The 18,666-nt window shown below is 31.9% G+C and overlaps 1 protein-coding gene across 14 annotated transcripts in view; it reads right to left on the bottom strand.

The window, feature by feature from the left end:
• Window positions 1-18,666, bottom strand: part of LOC111064130 (protein scribble homolog) — a 121,538-nt gene that overhangs the window by 5,726 nt on the left and 97,146 nt on the right. For 7 of the 14 annotated variants that reach the window (XR_005570769.1, XR_005570768.1, XR_005570770.1 and 4 more), the window contains 4 exons: window positions 10,352-12,618; window positions 7,938-8,049; window positions 7,526-7,582; window positions 6,711-6,810 (listed from right to left, as the gene is read on the bottom strand). Coding sequence is in view for 7 of the 14 variants with exons in the window: in XM_039423836.1 (XP_039279770.1) it covers window positions 106-145; window positions 3,420-3,647; window positions 4,991-5,098; window positions 6,200-6,293; window positions 6,711-6,810; window positions 7,526-7,582; window positions 7,938-8,049 (739 nt within the window). In the remaining 7 variants the exon portion in view is untranslated. Of the gene's footprint in view, window positions 1-105; window positions 146-3,419; window positions 3,648-4,990; window positions 5,099-6,199; window positions 6,294-6,710; window positions 6,811-7,525; window positions 7,583-7,937; window positions 8,050-10,351; window positions 12,619-17,018; window positions 18,384-18,666 lie in introns of those variants that run through there. The other 7 variants (XM_039423827.1, XM_039423822.1, XM_039423828.1 and 4 more) reach the window with 3 other exon arrangements.

Genomic DNA, 18,666 nt, shown 5'->3' with positions numbered 1-18,666 from the left:
ATTAATCATTCAACACAGAAATTATTTGTGAAGTTAATGGTAGATTGTTGTGGAATGACAGTTATAAGTGCGTATTAATTATAAAATTATTCCAAGTAGACATACCTTGCTGTTCATTATACATGGAACAAACAAACTGAATAAGCTGTAAGCAAGGAAAAATTAATAATGCTTTCAAAATTAAAAATAATGTTTCGAGGGAAAAACAAATGAAGAATAAAATTATAAAATAATAAACTGATAAATAATCTAATGAATACAATTTAAAAAGAACACAATTCAATGGAATAAGATAAGCAAAATCAGTAATCTACATTACAAAACAATAAATAGAGACAATATTGAATGAAAAAGACTGAGAAATTGTCAAAAACCACTGATTTATTGATAATCAGAAAGACCGGTTTTAGTTTATCAGAGATTGACAATGGTGTAATAACCGAAACCGGTCTTTCTAATTATCAATAAATCAGTGGTTTTTGACAATTTCTCAGTCTTTTTCATTCAATATGAATAATTACCACAATTTCAACTTCTCAACTACACAAAAAATAGAGACAATACGTAATTTAACTTCAAGTTCAACAGAGAGCTCCAAATCAAACTTATTCATCATTGAATCTACATAATTTTACGTTTCTTTTATATGGCATCTGAAATTGTTTACCTCTATGTAACGAATGCGTCTCTTTACAGTGAAATTTTTCTGTGGGTGATAATAATAATAATAATATTGAGTAACCTGGCTTGCTCAGGTCTGGTGTCAGAGTTTTCAGGTCGCACCTGATCAATTTCAGGGTCTTTGACATGACCTACCGACTGTTTATGCAGCCGGGACCGACGCATTTTCTCAGGATAATCAACTTTGTTACACAGAGGTTCAGTTGCACTTAAAGGAATAACAGTATAATGAAGAATTTCACACTGGACAGCCAATGAAGATATAGTTTTCTACCAGATAATGGTGTAGTTTGAACGTTGACTTGAAAACAAACAGAATATCTTTGGCAGAATGTATTCATGCGTGCAGAGTGCGCTCTGTTGTGTTCGACTACCTCTTTTTCGATAAGTTTTTCGACAATTTGCAGCGTGCGCAGTTTGCGCTCGCCCGAGGCCTCGTCGACATACTCCTCGGTGCGCAGAGTGACTGTCTCTCCGAGCAGGCGCTCAGACTCCTTGACACGAACTGCGCCAGGCGATTGGCGCACTGCCAGCCGCGGAAAGTCATCGCTGGTCGGGCGCAACTGGGCGCAACTCGTCTGGCGCACACACAGCGTTAGTTGGTTAGCCACCCGCCACCCACAACCATCCACATTCCCACCCATTCACACCAAAAATCGTATCATTCAATTGAACGACTTTTGTTTTACAAGACTGATTTACATGCAGACTTTACGATCCTATTCCAATAAATTGAATCATTTTCTTGAATTTTATGAATTTTCCAACTTTAATTAAATCTGAGTTTCATTTTACAAATTCAATTATTACTGTCTTTAAATATATGAATTAATAGTCATTGGACAAGACTAGAACAAGGTATTCTTTCATTAAAATGCATTTAATGTACATTTTGTCTATAAGATTCATTTGTATTTTAAAAATAATACTTAAAATCGGGTCACAAACATAACTAGACCTCCTAGAAGTTCTAGAAGACTTCTCAACAAGCAAATCAATAAAGAGGCGCTTTGCTATGTAATCCTGTGTCCATTGACTATTCAGCTCAGGCCAGCTGCGTAGATTTCGAAGTTACTAATAGTGTGGTGAGTAGCATTTGTTTGTATCTAAACCTGTTTTATTCATTGATGAATCTAATTGAATGTATAATGTATTGTATGTAAATAAGGGAAACGTACAGACAGAGACCATGAATTAAATTCATATTATGTTGATTTACAATGTTTTTTTCTGAAATGGTTATCTCTCACTAGGATACCCATCCTATCTTCGATTTACGAACTTGAGTCAAGTAACTTCTGTCTAAGAGAACACAACTGACTGGATGATACAATTGATATAAACTGTGATTTTTCACTAACAATGGCAAGAAGAAAAATAATCAAGTGATTACAAGCGGAAAACATGGTGATCGAAATTGGCAAACACAGCATATATATACGTTCCAAAATACATGTATACTTTTCTATTAGTATTCATGAAGCGGGAAAATTGAGTTACGTAATTAGGTAATTTGATAGAAACTAAACGTAATAATGTGTTTCTCTTTTTGATAGAACTCATAGATCGTTGATAATGTACATAACCATATAATGAAATATTCTTCTAATGGAATCAATGTTAGAAAATTAATTACTGAAAATATGATGAAATGTTAAATTACAATAAGATATTAATAAAATAACAGTTTTTTATTATTGTATAAAACAACTTTCGGTATTTCACTGTGTGGATTTTAGGCGGAGTTTTCTATTTATTGTCATGATGTTATGTGAGAAATTTATCCAATACCACATTCAATTTGATTTCCTATGCTTATGCATTAGGCAGTAAGAATTGAATTGACAGGCAGATGCTTATAAAATTTACAGTTGAAATAAAAACAGATTCATGCGAGAACCTGAATTCTATCATCCTTTCCTCGGATGACAACAAGCATCTACTAAGGCTAAGCCCTCACCTAATTCAATTTACTCATCCCAGCTTTCAGCAATCAATCTAACTCCTCAGTCAACTCAAGCACTTATTAATTAGTCCCTCGCCTCAAGAAAAACGCTACTCATTTCTACATGTTTAGCAGAGATGATACATTCGACAGAAAGAATAGATTTTTGTAATTTGCGCTGGTAATAAAGCTGGCAAGCAAATTTCATTCGCTTTATCAATCGGGAGCAAAAGCAATATACATGTATAACTAAATGTATAGTTATAAAATTTTTATATCATCAATTCATATAAATAAAGCAGACAAGGTAAATAATTTGTTCTGTATTAGCGTAAGAGTCGTTCCCAAAACATGAGACAAGTACTAAAACCATGAGATTAGTTGATCATTAAATTCTACAACTAGTTTCTCTGTTCATGGTATCTGGGCCAATTTATAGTTGAAATGCAATAGAAAATAACGTGAAGAATTAGTTGGTTAGAACGTTATTGGATATTTAATGCACAACGTGGAATTCAATTAGTAATTAGTTGAAAGCGAAATCAAATCTGACAAATACACGCGAGATCCTAATGATTGATTATTAATGTTTTCAGTATTGATTATGTATTAATCAACAAAACATACCAAGATTAGTTATTAGTTGAGAATGTTAGCAAATAGCAAAACTTATTAATAAACGAGAAATCCTGATGATCAATCAGCAATGGTTATAGTATTGATGTTTTAGGACAAACAACCCAATAAATTATATTATATTTGATTGAGCACGATGCAAGAGAATGTGACATACCTCGGGCAGATTGTTTTGATGATCATGTCTGGGTAGAGGGTTGAGAGGCTCATTGTTGTTTTCGAGCAGAACAGTGTTGTTGGATTCGGTGCTGTTGGTGTCACCTGCCTCGATGAGGGCATTCTCAATGAGCGGCGGCGGACCATCCTTGTCCGAGTCTTGGACCTGTTCTTTGCTCTTTATCATTTCATTCATTTTCTTAATTACTATCTGAGCTTGCAGGGCATCCTAATGAACAGACAAGTTGAAAATACCGTTTATATCATTATTTTACTGGGTTTGGACTTGAGAGTACTATCTACTGGTCAACCTTGACAAAAAAATGAAATGTATGTCATGGAATAATAGTTTGTCTAATTTTTAAATGAATTTATATTAAAGTTAATAAATTGAATTTCGATTATGAACAAATATTCATTTGAAATAGGAGAAGTTTTGAGCATAAGCCTGTTGTGTCATTTTAAAAGTTATATTATATTATAAATATTATTACAAATTTTGTTCAACATAGAATGAATAAATAAATTTTAATTGAAAGTTGAAAGTACACGAAAATTTAAAGAAATTTAATAATAATTTGTTTTATCGCTGATTGTAAGATTTGTCCGAGTGGTAGGCCGTATAAATTGCAACTTACTGGAATAATATAAAATAAAACAAAAGGGATAAAATTGTGAAATCGTACAATAGTTTTTCTACAACCACTCGTAAAGTTCTTCTCTACGAACCGAAAACTCATCATAAAAAAGCTGTTTTGTGAGGAGCGAGTTAGAATCTATTTTGCGCTTGACAGCTGTTTACTTAACGCTCGCTAACCGTAGCGCATTTGCAGTAGGCTACATTTTTTGTGTAAGCTAGATTTGAAGGTTAACATCATCTCAACTCAACAATGAATTCAGCAATGGAAATGAGCGATAATAATAATGATTGGATAAATTATATTTAAAAAACAACTGTTTATTGTATTGGAATCCAATACTGCATTTGTAGAGAAAATGTTCTATGTAAATCGAGCGGAAAGCTTCTTTATCGCTCTCGTAAAAATTACCATGCTCCGCTACGCGTCACGTGGTAATTGTTTTGGCTCGAGCGATAAAGTTGCGTTTCACGCTCTTAATGCATGAGTAACTGTTATTTATTTAATCACACGAATACAAATCATAATATGGTTTTGACGAGGAGAGAACAACAGACTCAGAAAAAACCTATTTTTCTTCTAAAATTTGATGAATAATTATTGTAATAGATGTTTTCACTACCAATAAGGATTCATGTCCAATTTTAGTAGGATAATACGAATAAATATTAGACCCAATAGCCAACACAACATTAAAAAATCAGTTATTTCAGATTTGGGGCCGAAAAATACACCAACTATGGCTAGCCTACATTTATGAATATGGAACGAAAAAATCTGATCGAGTTTTTACTCTTTACAGAACACACAGAATAGTCTTGTAGACTACATTATATGAGTCTTAAAGCTCGTATATTCTGTACCATAAGAGGTGGTACCTTCTGAAACGAGCGAAAACGCGATCATAAAAAACTTGGATCAAAATAGTGTGTACCTGCTCAAGTGATTTCAATCTGGCAGTTCTCCAAGCGGCTCTCTGTTCAGCACGCAGCGCCCTCTGTTCAGCTGGAGTCAGATCGAGATCCTCGTCACTCAGTAGACCCTGAAACACGATATTTCTCAAATAACACGATATTTCTCAAATATTTTACCTAATTAATACAAAGAGTATATTATGAAATTATCTTCCACATTTTATAGCTGATTTTTGGATGAATGTCACTACTGTATTTTGATCAAATCTGCTAACAAATTATTATTTATCAAGTTCTAATACTAAAAATAAAGACTTCAAGACTAAATTAATATTATTGTAAAAATATGAAATATTTACTTAATGAATGAAGCATGCTTTCGAATAGGATTCATTGTCAACAGTCAATGTTGACAATGAATCCCATGTGATTCGAAATCATGCTCCAGTCAGTGAGTAAATATTTCAAATTTTTCACAACTAATTTAGTCAACATTTGCAAATGAATTCAAATCAACATTTAAGATATAGCCTAACACTTAATGAAACGTAGCGGTTCGTGATGGATCAAGAAATTCGAGAATAAATTTATTATTTTATACGATACTTGAAGAAACATAACCTTTTTAGCTATATATTAAAAAGGACCAGCTATAAAAGTGAATTCGGTACTAACTCACGTTAACACGGCTGTTGTGCTTGTTTCAGAAGAGCCTTCTCTGATTGGTTCTCGTGAAGTTAATCACGATTAAACTTTAACCGGCCTTTGTCTTTGAATTGACTGACTGAAGTAGCTATAAAAGTAAATTTGTATGGCTTTTTGTTGGTGGTGAGTCTTTTAAGGGAATGTCCCTCATAGCCTGAATATATCAATTAAGCCGTCAAAGGACCACACTACTGTTGTATACCAGCTGTAAAAAGGTAGAAGAAAATTGGGAGTGAGGAGCAACAAGGAACGATGATCAGGAGCCCTATCTCTGTTTTACTGTAACTAAACACTGTCCTACGCCTTACAATATTGAACGAGTAAATCTCAAAAGCAGTAAAATGATCATTTGCAATCAGCATTATACTAAAATGTTCATAAAAAATATTCGTCCAAATGAAACATTACTGCATTAAACACATTTTTGTAACATAGAATTTAAATGACTCAATATTTTCATATGTTTATACATATTTCAAATATAGTACTAGGAATTTTTATCGAAATCTTTAAAAGTGAGTTACCTCTTGCAGAAGTCTCTCCTTTAATCTTCTTTCAGCTTTGGCTGTATGGACATTGCCAAGACCAGCAAGAGGATTTTCATTTGAAGATGGTCTGCTGAAAAAAGACAAATAAATACTTTCAAGCATTTCAGTATGGACAATTATAATGAGCTGTTACATCACGACATTACATCTATTTACTATGTAAATTATTGTAAATCGTGCTTATTCAAACATCACCCTTATCAAAAATAGCTTGATATGATACATATTAATTTAGTGTCACATAAGAAAAATTAAAAAAATATATACTAGAAATTCAAGAGCATTGACTAATGTGAAATGTAATGTAACTAATATGTGTTAAATTTCTAAGGCTTTGAAACTATGTTCCGATTCTGAATAAAAAAATTACTCTAAACAAATAATTCAATTAGCATCAATAAAAATTGATACCCAGTTTATGAATTCTGGAAGGAAATCATTCAAAATAATTTATTAGAATGAGCTGGCCAGTGAAATAGGAACTTACTTTTCATCTTCATTCTCTGCACCAAACCCGTCTTCTTCATTCTCGTCTATTCTACTCCAGTTTTTGAGTTCAGATCTTGATAATGAGGCTATTTTTCGCTCTGTGAAACGGACAAGTAAATTATTAATTAATTTATCAATTAGTACATAAAATAATACACAAATCATATGAATGTTCAACAGGCTCAGCCCAGAAATGTCCCTTTCCAAATTTTTATACATTAAAAAAAGGGATATGTTTTTTCACAAGATAAATTTCAGTTTGATTTTTTGCATACAAGTAATTCGCTATTGAAAATTTGTATTTAAATACAATGGATTTGCTACAAAATAAGAACCAAAAGATCATAAACAAACACACGCGGGCAACACAAAATTACATTGTCAGTATCATATTCATGAAACTTTAAAAAATTCCAACACTAAAATAATAATATATGCAACGCTTTTTTATGCGTTTTATAATACGTTAATTTTAAATTTCTCAACAGTCTAATCCATTGAAAACATTTTTTTTAGATAATTGGCAAAGAGAATAGTATACTATGCAAGAGAGTTAACTCGAAAAAAGGCTAAAATGATGTGGCAAATAATGGATATTTATGAAATTATTATAGTTACTTTGAAATCTAAAAACATGACATTGTTAATTTATTGTGAGGAGAAGAGAAGCTAATTTACTCTTTATATAATAAGTAAGATCCATAATTACAATATACAGCCAAAAGTCCTCAAATCGATCTGAATGTTTTTTTTTTGCCTATGATCAACAAGAAAACATAAATGTTGAATTAAGCAAAACAACTAGTACATTACCTTCTTCTTGCTTCATCTTCTCCACTTCATCTTGGCTTAGGAACGAAAAAACTCGCTCTGAAACATTAGAAAACTTTTGTCAAGAAAGGAAAATATTCCAAATCAATTTTAAGTTTTATTTTTTTCAGGGAGTTTTGAAATTCAATATAAGGAAACCTATATTTCCAATGCTTACTATAGCATAGCAAGGCATATAACTTGAAATGAATCTGACCAATTTCCAACTAATATAATAGATCTCCAAAGAAAATGTTGTTAACACTTCACAATTAATTATGAACAATTTTAGTTTTTATAGAACATAATAAGGATTGTAATGTTATCAGACATGTAATCTAAATATCATCATGCATTTATTGTAAAATATCTTGGTAATCGTTTTTAAATTTTCAAGAACATAAAGTTCACTAACCTGGTTTTGGAGAGGGTTGATGATGCTCTTCCATTGCCTTCTCGAAGAATTTCTTCTTATCACTGACAGATGCTTTTACAGGACCAGTCGTGTTAGTCGGTGTTGTTGGAGTCTAGAAAAAAGAAAACATTTTTTATTATAAAGTAATAGTTATGGACAATACAGATTTTCACATCCATTTTCACATCGTACTTTTCTGTAAAATGTGTAATTCTAAATGATTAAATAAATAAATTAAAATGATTTTTTATAATATTTTTTAATCAAGAGCAGTGTATAATTTTGTAGATCATATACATCAAATTGTTAAAACATAAGATTATATTGGAAACAGTATGAAGAAAATGACATTACATTAGAATGCAATTTCGATTTATGGGCAGGTCAAAACCCAGAATTATTAAAATTATGAAAAAGTTAATTATAAATTAATAGATTCTAGTGAATAATCTCTTTGTTAAATGAACATGAGATAATTCACGGTGCCATACTCATTTGAATGTAATATTTTTTTTATTAAAATTCTAATATTCGAAGAGTAAAGAGTATTTTAAAATATTCTATTAAGTTATTCCAATTTTAATGAAAACAATGGTATGGAAAAAATGAAGGCATAACAATAAATTATTATCCAATATTAACTTATATCAAAATAACTTTAATGATCTTGGATAAGATTCAAGTAAAATCAGAAGATAATAATAGTTAATTAGTATATCAATGCAGTTCAGACACACATACATAATAATAATCAATCCTTTCTATTATAATGAGGAGCCTTAACTAAACTAACTTTCGTGGATGTTAATAATACTTCAAAAGCCAAGCAATTGGGTTGGGAATGTAACTAGTCAAATAATACTACCACCAATAACTACTATCAGTCACCAATTACTTGTTCACAACTAAAAAGGAACTCAATCATGTATAGGGGTTTGATGTTCAGAATAGGTATAATTTATGCACTATGGAAAATCTAGTTATCAGACAGACAAAATAATACACTTTTTTGAGAAGTCTTAAACAATGAATCAACTAGTAGCAGCATAAAAAACAGCGATATATTACAATTTCTTTTTTTGTGAAATCTGGACCTGCATTTATTGATCTTCAAATACATAATTGGTTCATCTTCGGATAATAATATTCAAAAACAGTACAATATTGGAAAAACCTAGGGCCTCTGAAAAATATGTGGATGGGGACTATTAAAATGAAATCTTCGGAGAAAATAGTCCTATTAACTCATTTGGGTAGTAGTTCACTAATCATGATTATTTAACAAAATTACACAGTATATGACATTGTTCTCTTAAAATGAGTTATTTGTAAAATAATAATAATAATAATAATACCCAGGTGGGCTACTTGAGGAATAATAGAACCTAAAAATTGTGAGTGTAAATTATTAGGAGTATGCAATAATAATTATCATGTTTAGCAATGTCTGTTCTGTTAGTAAATTTTTTTTTTTTCAATAATTAGTAAGACATCCTATACTAAGATGATGCACATTCCAGGTTTCCAGATACTTTTCATCTACTTTTAAAACCCTGTTATTAAGATAATATTAGTGCATGCATAGAAAGGCGCAATAGCCTTGAGTCGATGGCAATAATGACAAAACGTTCACAAATAGTATTATAGTTTTCAGTACTTGAAATTACATTAGTATGGGTTCTTTAGGGACTGGGGCCGTTTGCACTGAATAGCAAAAAATAGTTTACATTCCATGATTTGAATTGCTGAAAGCTATTCAATTTCAGTCACGACTTTTTGCAGGGGTGACTGGGATGACTGTTATTGATATAAAACCAATTTTGCAAGCAATATATTTATGATAAATTGACTGAATATTCTGTCGTTCAGGTGGTAATTATTCATTTAAAAAATTATAAATAATATCAAGGAAGAAGAGTCTTGTAAGAGCTAGAATAAAATATGATTAGAATCAATTCAACATTTCAGGGCCAAATGGCTGCTTTCCCAACACTTCACGTGAAATCAATCAAGAAATAGACAGAACCAAGAAGATATGTTACCCATATCAATAAACTACTGAGGTAAATGAACACTGAATATGAATTATTTCCACTTACTTAAAGAGCACTGAAAATCTAAAAAAAACTAGAAAAACTTTTCAGCGCATAATTTGATACCCTTCTATACCCTTATTCATGAACAGTCTTACAGTATTCTAGGTTAGACAAGAATATCCTTCTTCAAAAATAGTCTTACAGTATTCTAGGCTGAACAACTCATTAGAGGATGTCTTTCTCAAATCTCAATGCCTCGAATATTGTTTGCAAGGAGCGTGAATGGTTCAAACTCCTGTTTGAAGCACTTGAATTTATTGCACCATTACAACTAATGGAACAACAGTTTTTTATTGGCAGAAATTAGTGTGAACTTACCGCTAGTGCACCCATTCTGCTATCTACGCTTCCAGAAGAGTCATTAATGGAAGGAGTGAGGATGGGACTGGAAGGAGGGTATTGCATCCATGGAGAGGGGAGGGTGGAGTGTGGACTGACCGCCGCTGGATGAGTGGCATAGTTGATGGGTGGGGGCGGGGGGAGGATGTTGGCACCTGGTGGAGATGATAAGGGTTGAAGCAATCCTACAGCTGGAGCTGCCACATAGGCTACGTGGTGGGGGACTGTGTAAAACGGCGTGAATTGAGGTATATACATTATTTGCTGTTCTCTGAGCAAGTTCATACCTTGAGGCTGGGCCGCAGGGACAAGAGAGGCATGCAAAGGAGGAGAGTTGGGGTTGATGAAGGCATACTCAACCTGCGATGGAACAGCAGTCTCAGTGACCGATGTTCTCAACACCGTTGGCTGAGTCTCTATGTAAGCGGGTAGGCTGCTAGGAGCTGAACATGGCGAGGGTGTTCTTGAAACTTCCAATTTTTTCTCAGCTACTGGACTGCGCCACTGAGGGGAGCTACCAAGGGAAGATGTATCAAACCGGACCGATTTACTGCTTTTTGGAAGGAGACCATCTGAATGAATTTGATACTTTCCACTAGACAGAGCAGACCTTGGCGATAAGACTTGATCAGTTAATAACGTCTGTTCAGAATGATTTTCTGGCGTTCTATCATCACCCGAATAGCTTGGTTGTTTTTCACTAGACAAAACAGACCTTGGTGACAAGGTGGTCTGAGCAGTCGATAATGACTGATCACATTGTTTTTCGGAGAGACTAGTACTAGGAGAACACCTATCAGTTTCAGCTTTTGGTTTGAAGACACACATTTCAATGCTCTTCTAGTGTGATCAATTCCAACCAAATTACAATTTTGATCTTTAGCAGGAGATTCTTGGGGTTGAGAAGGTGGGTTTTCAGTAGTTGATACCAGACTTGATGGTGAGCTGGAAGAGAATTCAGTTTCAAAAGCTGATTTACTGGAATGTTCTTCACTATTATGCGAATCAAACATTGTACAGCTGGAAGAGAAAGAAAAATCTGCCAAGTTGAAAGGTGGAAAGTGGGACTTTTTCAGGTTTTCACCTGAAAGTTCCAAAGTAAAATCATACTTTCTATCAATGAACTTCTCTGTCCGACTAGCCTCTTCCAAAGTACTAGAAACTTCATATTTCTTTCTTTTGGAGTCGGAAGTTTTAGTATCTGATACTTTTTTCAAAAACTCATCATTTGATGTTTCAATAATATTCTCAGAAAGCATTGATCCCGACATGTCTGTTTTAACTTGTATGTTATCAGGTAAACCACTACACAAGAGTTTTCTTATTTCAGCTATTTCCTTGCTGGCATAATTAGATAGAGATGAACAGTCATCTTGATCAGAGTTCTTGTAATTCTTACTGCTTGATGATATTGATGATTTTGAGAACCGTTCCTCTTCAGATTTTTTACTACCTCCTACTATTCCTGATGAAGTAACTTTACACTCTTTCTCAGAAGCATGAAATGTGAAATTTTTTTCATCAATTTCATCAAGACTAGATTGTTTTTCAGACGAATAAGTGGAATGTTCATTAATATTTGTTTTATCATTGGTTTCCTGTTTAGAATTGGGAGACTCAAATTCAGAAGATATTTTTTCTCTTTCTGTGGTTTCTGATACAGGTGTATAAAGCTTATGGCAATGTAAATATTCATTGGTTGTTGAATGCTGTGGTGGTTGTGTACTGGCAGGAATGGGGGACTTTGAAGAGGAGTTAATGAGGTCACTTTGCTTCATAGATGGAATTGTTTTTATTTGAGTATCTTCCAGAATGGAATCTGGTGGTGTGATAAATTCTATATCATCTTGATCTGGGACTTTGAGTGGATTTGGCTTGGAAATCGGATGAGCAGTGAAGTGTGAAGTAGGAAAAGGTTTTCTTGTTTGATCATCTACCTGTTGAGATTTCATTACATTCCTTCTAGGAAGAGTATTACTGTAAGATGGCTTTTTTGTTGAAGACTCGGATTTTGGTTCTATGTAATCATCAACAAAAGAGACCCTGCGTTTGGAATTCTTTTTTGACTTGGATTTGGGTGTAGGTGCCTCCACTTCTGAGAATGAAAGGCTATGAGGAAATGGCTTGGGTTTGGGTGGATTGGAAAGGCTGATTCTTTCATCAATAATGGTTGCAGACTGTGGTCTCAAGCTGGCAAATTCATAAACACTGTTAGGCTTCACTGTAGCACCACCATTACTTTCAGTCTGTAGTTGGCATGCAAAAAGAAACCATAGGTAATACAGTTCAAGAAGATGATCAAAGATTGAATAACTCTAGTCCAGGATGCAAATTTCAATCGAGTCATGCATAATAATTAGTAGAAAATCCAACTATTGATCGAGATTATTATTATTATTCATGAGATCATTCCTTAAAAATTGTCAGAAAACAGTTTTGTCAAAATCATCTAGACAAAATTTTCCTTTTTGAATGTATCACAATAAAGAACTTCGATTACATATCTAAAAAAAATAATTGCATTTTTCACATAATAGAACATTATTCAAAAAATATTAACTGTGTGAATGGGGAATAGACAATATTAATAGATGACGCACAATAGGAACACAACAGAACTACCAGAAAATTTCAATATAGTAGAATATCGAAAAAATTGTTAATGAAAACGTTACTTTGGAGATGAGTGTATGAACGAACAATTATTGCCACAAAAACTGTTAAAGTGCAAAAAATGTAGACAATTGAACAGTGGAATCTCAAGTACAGTCATTATTAATTAGGTAAACTGCATTGATCAAAAGTGATTGAAAATTATGAATGAATAAAAGTGAGAGAGAATAGTGAGTTTCATAAAAAAACTGTAATAATTTTAACTTACAAAAAATTATGACACTGTAAAAATTAAATTGACTTTTAAGAAATCTCCAACATTCAACGTCAAGTAAGTTGTGCAACATAGTAGGTTATGTACTGTGGTAGGCTAAGTTGAATGAAAAAGGTATTAGTTACCTTTTAAATATAATTTAATTTTTTATAATTTTTGTAGTATCAACTTTTAGTAAATTATTTCTTTTCAACAACAACCAACTAAATTTGTTGATTTTGATGATGCAACTTTTTTACAAATGAACGCTACCCACAGAAATGAAAACTTTTTAAATAGATAAACTGTTATATTCGTGTGAATTAATTTTAATAATAAGTGTAGTTAATTATAATTCAAAATGATTAATGAAAAATAATTCAGACTGGTGATTTACAATGCTGATTTTGATGAATATTATTTCATCAAATTTGGAGAGGAACAGAGTTTTGGGATGACCCTGGTGTTCCCTCCTGATCATGATAAAAGTTGTACTTGAATTATAATTATTTTTGTTTAGTCATACGATATGTTCTTTCATTCTTCCGTTCTTTCATTGCATTGAAAAATTATCATTTTGATGCAATCAGATTGTAAGACGAAATTTATGAATCTATTATTTGCTAGAATTCCAATTCAGAGATTTTAATTCTAAAAATTACTAGCTGGCATTGAATGTACTTTCTACATACACAATTTTTTATTACAAAAGCTATCAATCAACAATTATTTACTTCAGCTTTCAGTGAGGGATTGTTTCCAATTGGGTTTCCGTTTTTTATTCAGTTTGATTATTAGATACTAATCATGATAGCAAAAGCTATTATTGTTGGATATTTGAATAAGATTATTCGTGTAGATTTTGCAAGGGGATTGAACTCAAGTTTCTTTATTTAGTCAACAAAATACACTGAAAATTGGAGAAGGCAGAAAACAATATTTGGAAAGTATAGAGACCCATCACCAAGAAGAAACTTGAGATACAGCAGTCAACCACTCAATCAATTGCTGAGATGTAGGAAGCCACAATACAATGGTCATGCAGTACTTCAAAGCAACCACCTTTAAACTCCTTCATCGTTGAAAATATAATTTACAAATGTACAACTGAATTGCATTATTCTGTAATACCTTGAAGATTGTTGAGGTGAAATGTGTAATGAGGCTTTGTGGCTATTGAAAATATTATTTAGGTACGAACTTGTACTATTAGAACTCGTACAATCAACTATAATGAGATGCTAGATATACTGTATCACGTATCACGGTATTATATATATAATATTTTCGAAATAGTAATTAAATTATGACACCCCTGGAAATTAAAATTATTAGTGTTACCATTAATTTTTCAATCGTCGAAGAATTATGATTGTCTTTTAACTTTCATGTTGTACTAAATAATGGAATTGGGGGGAAATAAAGGCGTTTCTAGACTTTAGACTGATATTGCACTGCATGCCTGGCAATAGTAGATCAACAAGTTAAAAATTTATTCTTTTCCAAAACTTGTGAAAGGCAAATCTGCCAACAATTCACAATTATTTCCGAATAAAATCCTTATTTCAAGATTGAAAATACATTTCAGACGCTCACATGAATCCACATTCATAAAGAAAAATATATTATTTTTATTCAATGAAAAATAGTATGATCTAAAAATCTAAAGGACAAAATTGGATCAACAGATAAAATTATGCTCTCTTTCAAGCCTTCGTATCCTTCAGATATACTTATTCAAACACCGAAATTTGTATAGTTTATGATGAGGAATAGTATTGACTAGTCTATTTTAATGTATCAGTTGTTTAATATTTCACAACAATATCCAATGAAATCGGTCATATAATATTTATATATAAAATAATGTAATATTAAAACATCTTCAAGGCTTCAATCAGTAATTTAAAACGTCATATTACCTCAAAATAACATGGGACTAGACCCGATAAGACTTATAGGATAAATACGTTCATACTCTTGGACAATTCTGCGTAAAGCATTATAATTATTAGGTACATAGCAGTTTTTCAACACCGATTATACTCTTACACGTAACTCCAAAGTTATCGAAAAGCAAACAATCAAAAACAGAAAATTTGAATGAAAAAAGGACAGTGTCTGAGTGTATAGGAGTCAGTTTACTTTTTATAAGAATTGAATATAAATTATTTTGCTCAAGTCATTCAGATCATTAATTAGTGTTAATAATGCAATAATTTACTGTATAATAATTTATATTCTCAAACTGTATTAAGAAAAATCTTCAGACGACTGAGTCATAAAAGTAACGATTAAAAACAGACTTGATTAAGTAAAATTTTAATTGATAAATGAGTATACAAAACTAAGGTCTTTCAATTACTGTAAACTAATGTTTTTATAAATGATACATGAATTAAAAAAAATAATAATACAAAATATAAAACATTAAAAGAGAGGATGAGAGTAAATTATATGAATTAAAACCATCACAGATGAAGATTTCAAAAAAGGAACTGAATTAAACTAGGAAATTTCCGAAAAATTCTCAATATAAATATATTCGACTACTATTTTCACTTACTTTCAATGAACAGAGATGTTGATTAGTAACATGCTATTCTTGTTTGACTGATATGTAGATAAGAATATGCAATTATGCATATTATTATAAATTCAATTGGGGCTATACAGAGAAACATTCTTTTGAGATATGTAATTGATATGTTGAGTGCCGGTGTGGCTATTCAGATTTCCTGTCTTACAGTAGTATAGTAGGAATTACAACAATATTGCAATCTAAGGCAATCGTTGAGAAATGACAGTATAGCTAGTAATGTGAGAAATAGTGTAATGAAATTTTCAGTTACAGTTGCAGTTCTACTGCACAGATCAACTGCACTGAATTCATTTGTGTCGAATAGTTCAAGTAAGTAGCCTATTAAATAAATGTCATGAAATTTACGGCACATAGTATCCAAACATACAAATACACAGAGCTGAGATAAAACTCAAATATACTATGAATTACAAAATATGTATGGTAATTATCTTTATAAAAGTAGTGTGGTCCCTTGTGAAATACCATCCACATAAGAGGGGGGGGGGAATTGAATATTGATGAACTCAATTAAACTTATGAACTCAATTAATTCTAAGAAAAACTAATGCCTGAACCACTATCACATCAATTGCAATAGGATAGGAGTTTGGAAAATTTTCACTGAATTGGTTATACAACTACAAACAACATTCAGAAGCATCAAACACCACTTAGGTAAAATTTAAAGAGTTTTATCACTTTTCAAAATCCTTGACGTTCTGAATAATGACCATCAAAATACAACATACAAATATCCATCACCATAAAAATAATTATACTCTTAACAATCTCATGTTCAGAGTTTATTTGAAAAAAATTCAATGATTTGCACTTTTAACAGGATTATTAAGAATATTGTATAGTTCATTCACAAGTAGAGGTATATGGAAATAAACCATTATAAGTGATCTATATTAGCACTACATCTGAATTTACACATGACACGTAGAATAACAAATATTATTTCTGATTTTCTTTTATTACATTATCAACATTATTTGGAATAATTAACTTCACAATAACATTTAGAGGCACAACTTGTTTAATTTACAATATATGATACAGTCTTACAGCTTAGACAATAATCTATTATAAGAAAAACATCAATTCAATGATTTCAAACATTGAACACATTGACTATGTTTTATGAATGATTGAGTCCCTGATGTACATAATTACGGTTTTCTTTGTATTGATGTCTAATAGAGAAGTTATTGAAGTGGCAACGGCAACAGGACTACAACTATTAAACAGAAGCAACAAATTTTCGACATGAAAAATAAGAGAAAGATGGAAAAATGAAAGGTTAATTTAATAGCTCTTAGATACATGCCTTGATTTTAAAATGTTCATTTTGTGAAATCCGCCAATCCTGTTCGGTCAGCATAGAACATGTCAAGGCAAGTAGGAAATTTTGGATTAGGAGAATATTTAAATATCGTTGAAATAAAATTAACGGCCTTGTACGATGATAGTAATAGTAATTTATCGATGGGAAAAATCATGACCTGACATAAATTATTTTAATTTTAATTTCTCATGACATGATAATCTACTTACGATATATGGTGATAAATAGTTCAGTAGAAAATTGTCTCTTGAAACAAATGCTAATATAATATTCATGTATGAAAATTGGAGAAATGTGTGATTATCAACATAGTATTTGTAATTGTGTACATAACGCCAGTTATCAAGTGATAATGCTGATGATCATTTTTTGGTATGATAATCAACTAGACGACTACTACTACTATTTCAAAAGAATTAAACAGCCTTGATATGATATTTTGCCATTAATGACTCATTCAAAAGTGCTTATAAAAAGTAAAATCATACCCATTCATGAATTTTCTACTAGGTTATCGTGTTTATTTCAATAAAAATAAAATATTCAACTGTTTTTTACATTTAAGCAGATCAGCATTAATCTATTTTTAATCCGTAATTCCGTGAAATGGCGATACACAGTGTACATAATGTGGATTCATGCCAGTCACATTTTCATGACAATAGCTATTGATGGAAAACAAATGATAAATTATTCTTATTTGATCTATCTATTACGGAAAAACAATGAAAATGTAACTTCATATACCTTGCCTCATTTATTTGTTGTAGTAAATTTATTGCAATTTGTATTGTACTGTATTTTGCAAGACTTTTAATTATAGTATTCAACATGTTTTGAACATGGAAATAAATGAATTATTATTTCTGAATTGCATTATTTAAAATAGTATACGATAATATTAAACTGGCTATATTTGAAAAATATACAAAAACTAATATTGAGGTAAAAGTCGACGACATAATGTACAAATATTTACACGACAAAAATTATGTACGTCTACACATTAAACTCTTTATATTTACACGCAGGAAATGTAACATTGGTTGACGCTTGGGGGTGTACTAGCTAGTGTTGTTTAATTCGGGCTGAGAGTCACGAGGTGTGTTGCGATCGTCCATTTTTAGACGACGACAATGATGCAGATGAGACTAGTGGAGTACTGTTAAGGGGAGGGGGGCAGACGACACGTCGATGCGCCGGCCACCCTCTGCAATTCAGAACAACACACGTCATCAGATCACCACAGTTCATCGGGCCACTCACTTCGGAAGACACTGCTCGCACCAAGGATGCCCTTCCGTTCATTAAGATACCTCAAGGAAAGGCATGCCTCATTGAAATAAATGTGAGATTGGAGGTTCATCGATAAGCTTCATTCCTTACTGAGAAAGTGTTCAGTGAGGTTTTGTGTGATACTACATAGTTCTTTGACAAACATAGAACACTTTAGAGGCTTAAATCGTGCTCAGTGTTCATCCCACTGATGTGTC

This window comes from Nilaparvata lugens, chromosome 1 (assembly GCF_014356525.2).
Source record: "Nilaparvata lugens isolate BPH chromosome 1, ASM1435652v1, whole genome shotgun sequence".
Lineage (NCBI taxonomy): Eukaryota > Metazoa > Arthropoda > Insecta > Hemiptera > Delphacidae > Nilaparvata > Nilaparvata lugens.
This window is presented reverse-complemented; position numbering and strand designations above follow the sequence as displayed.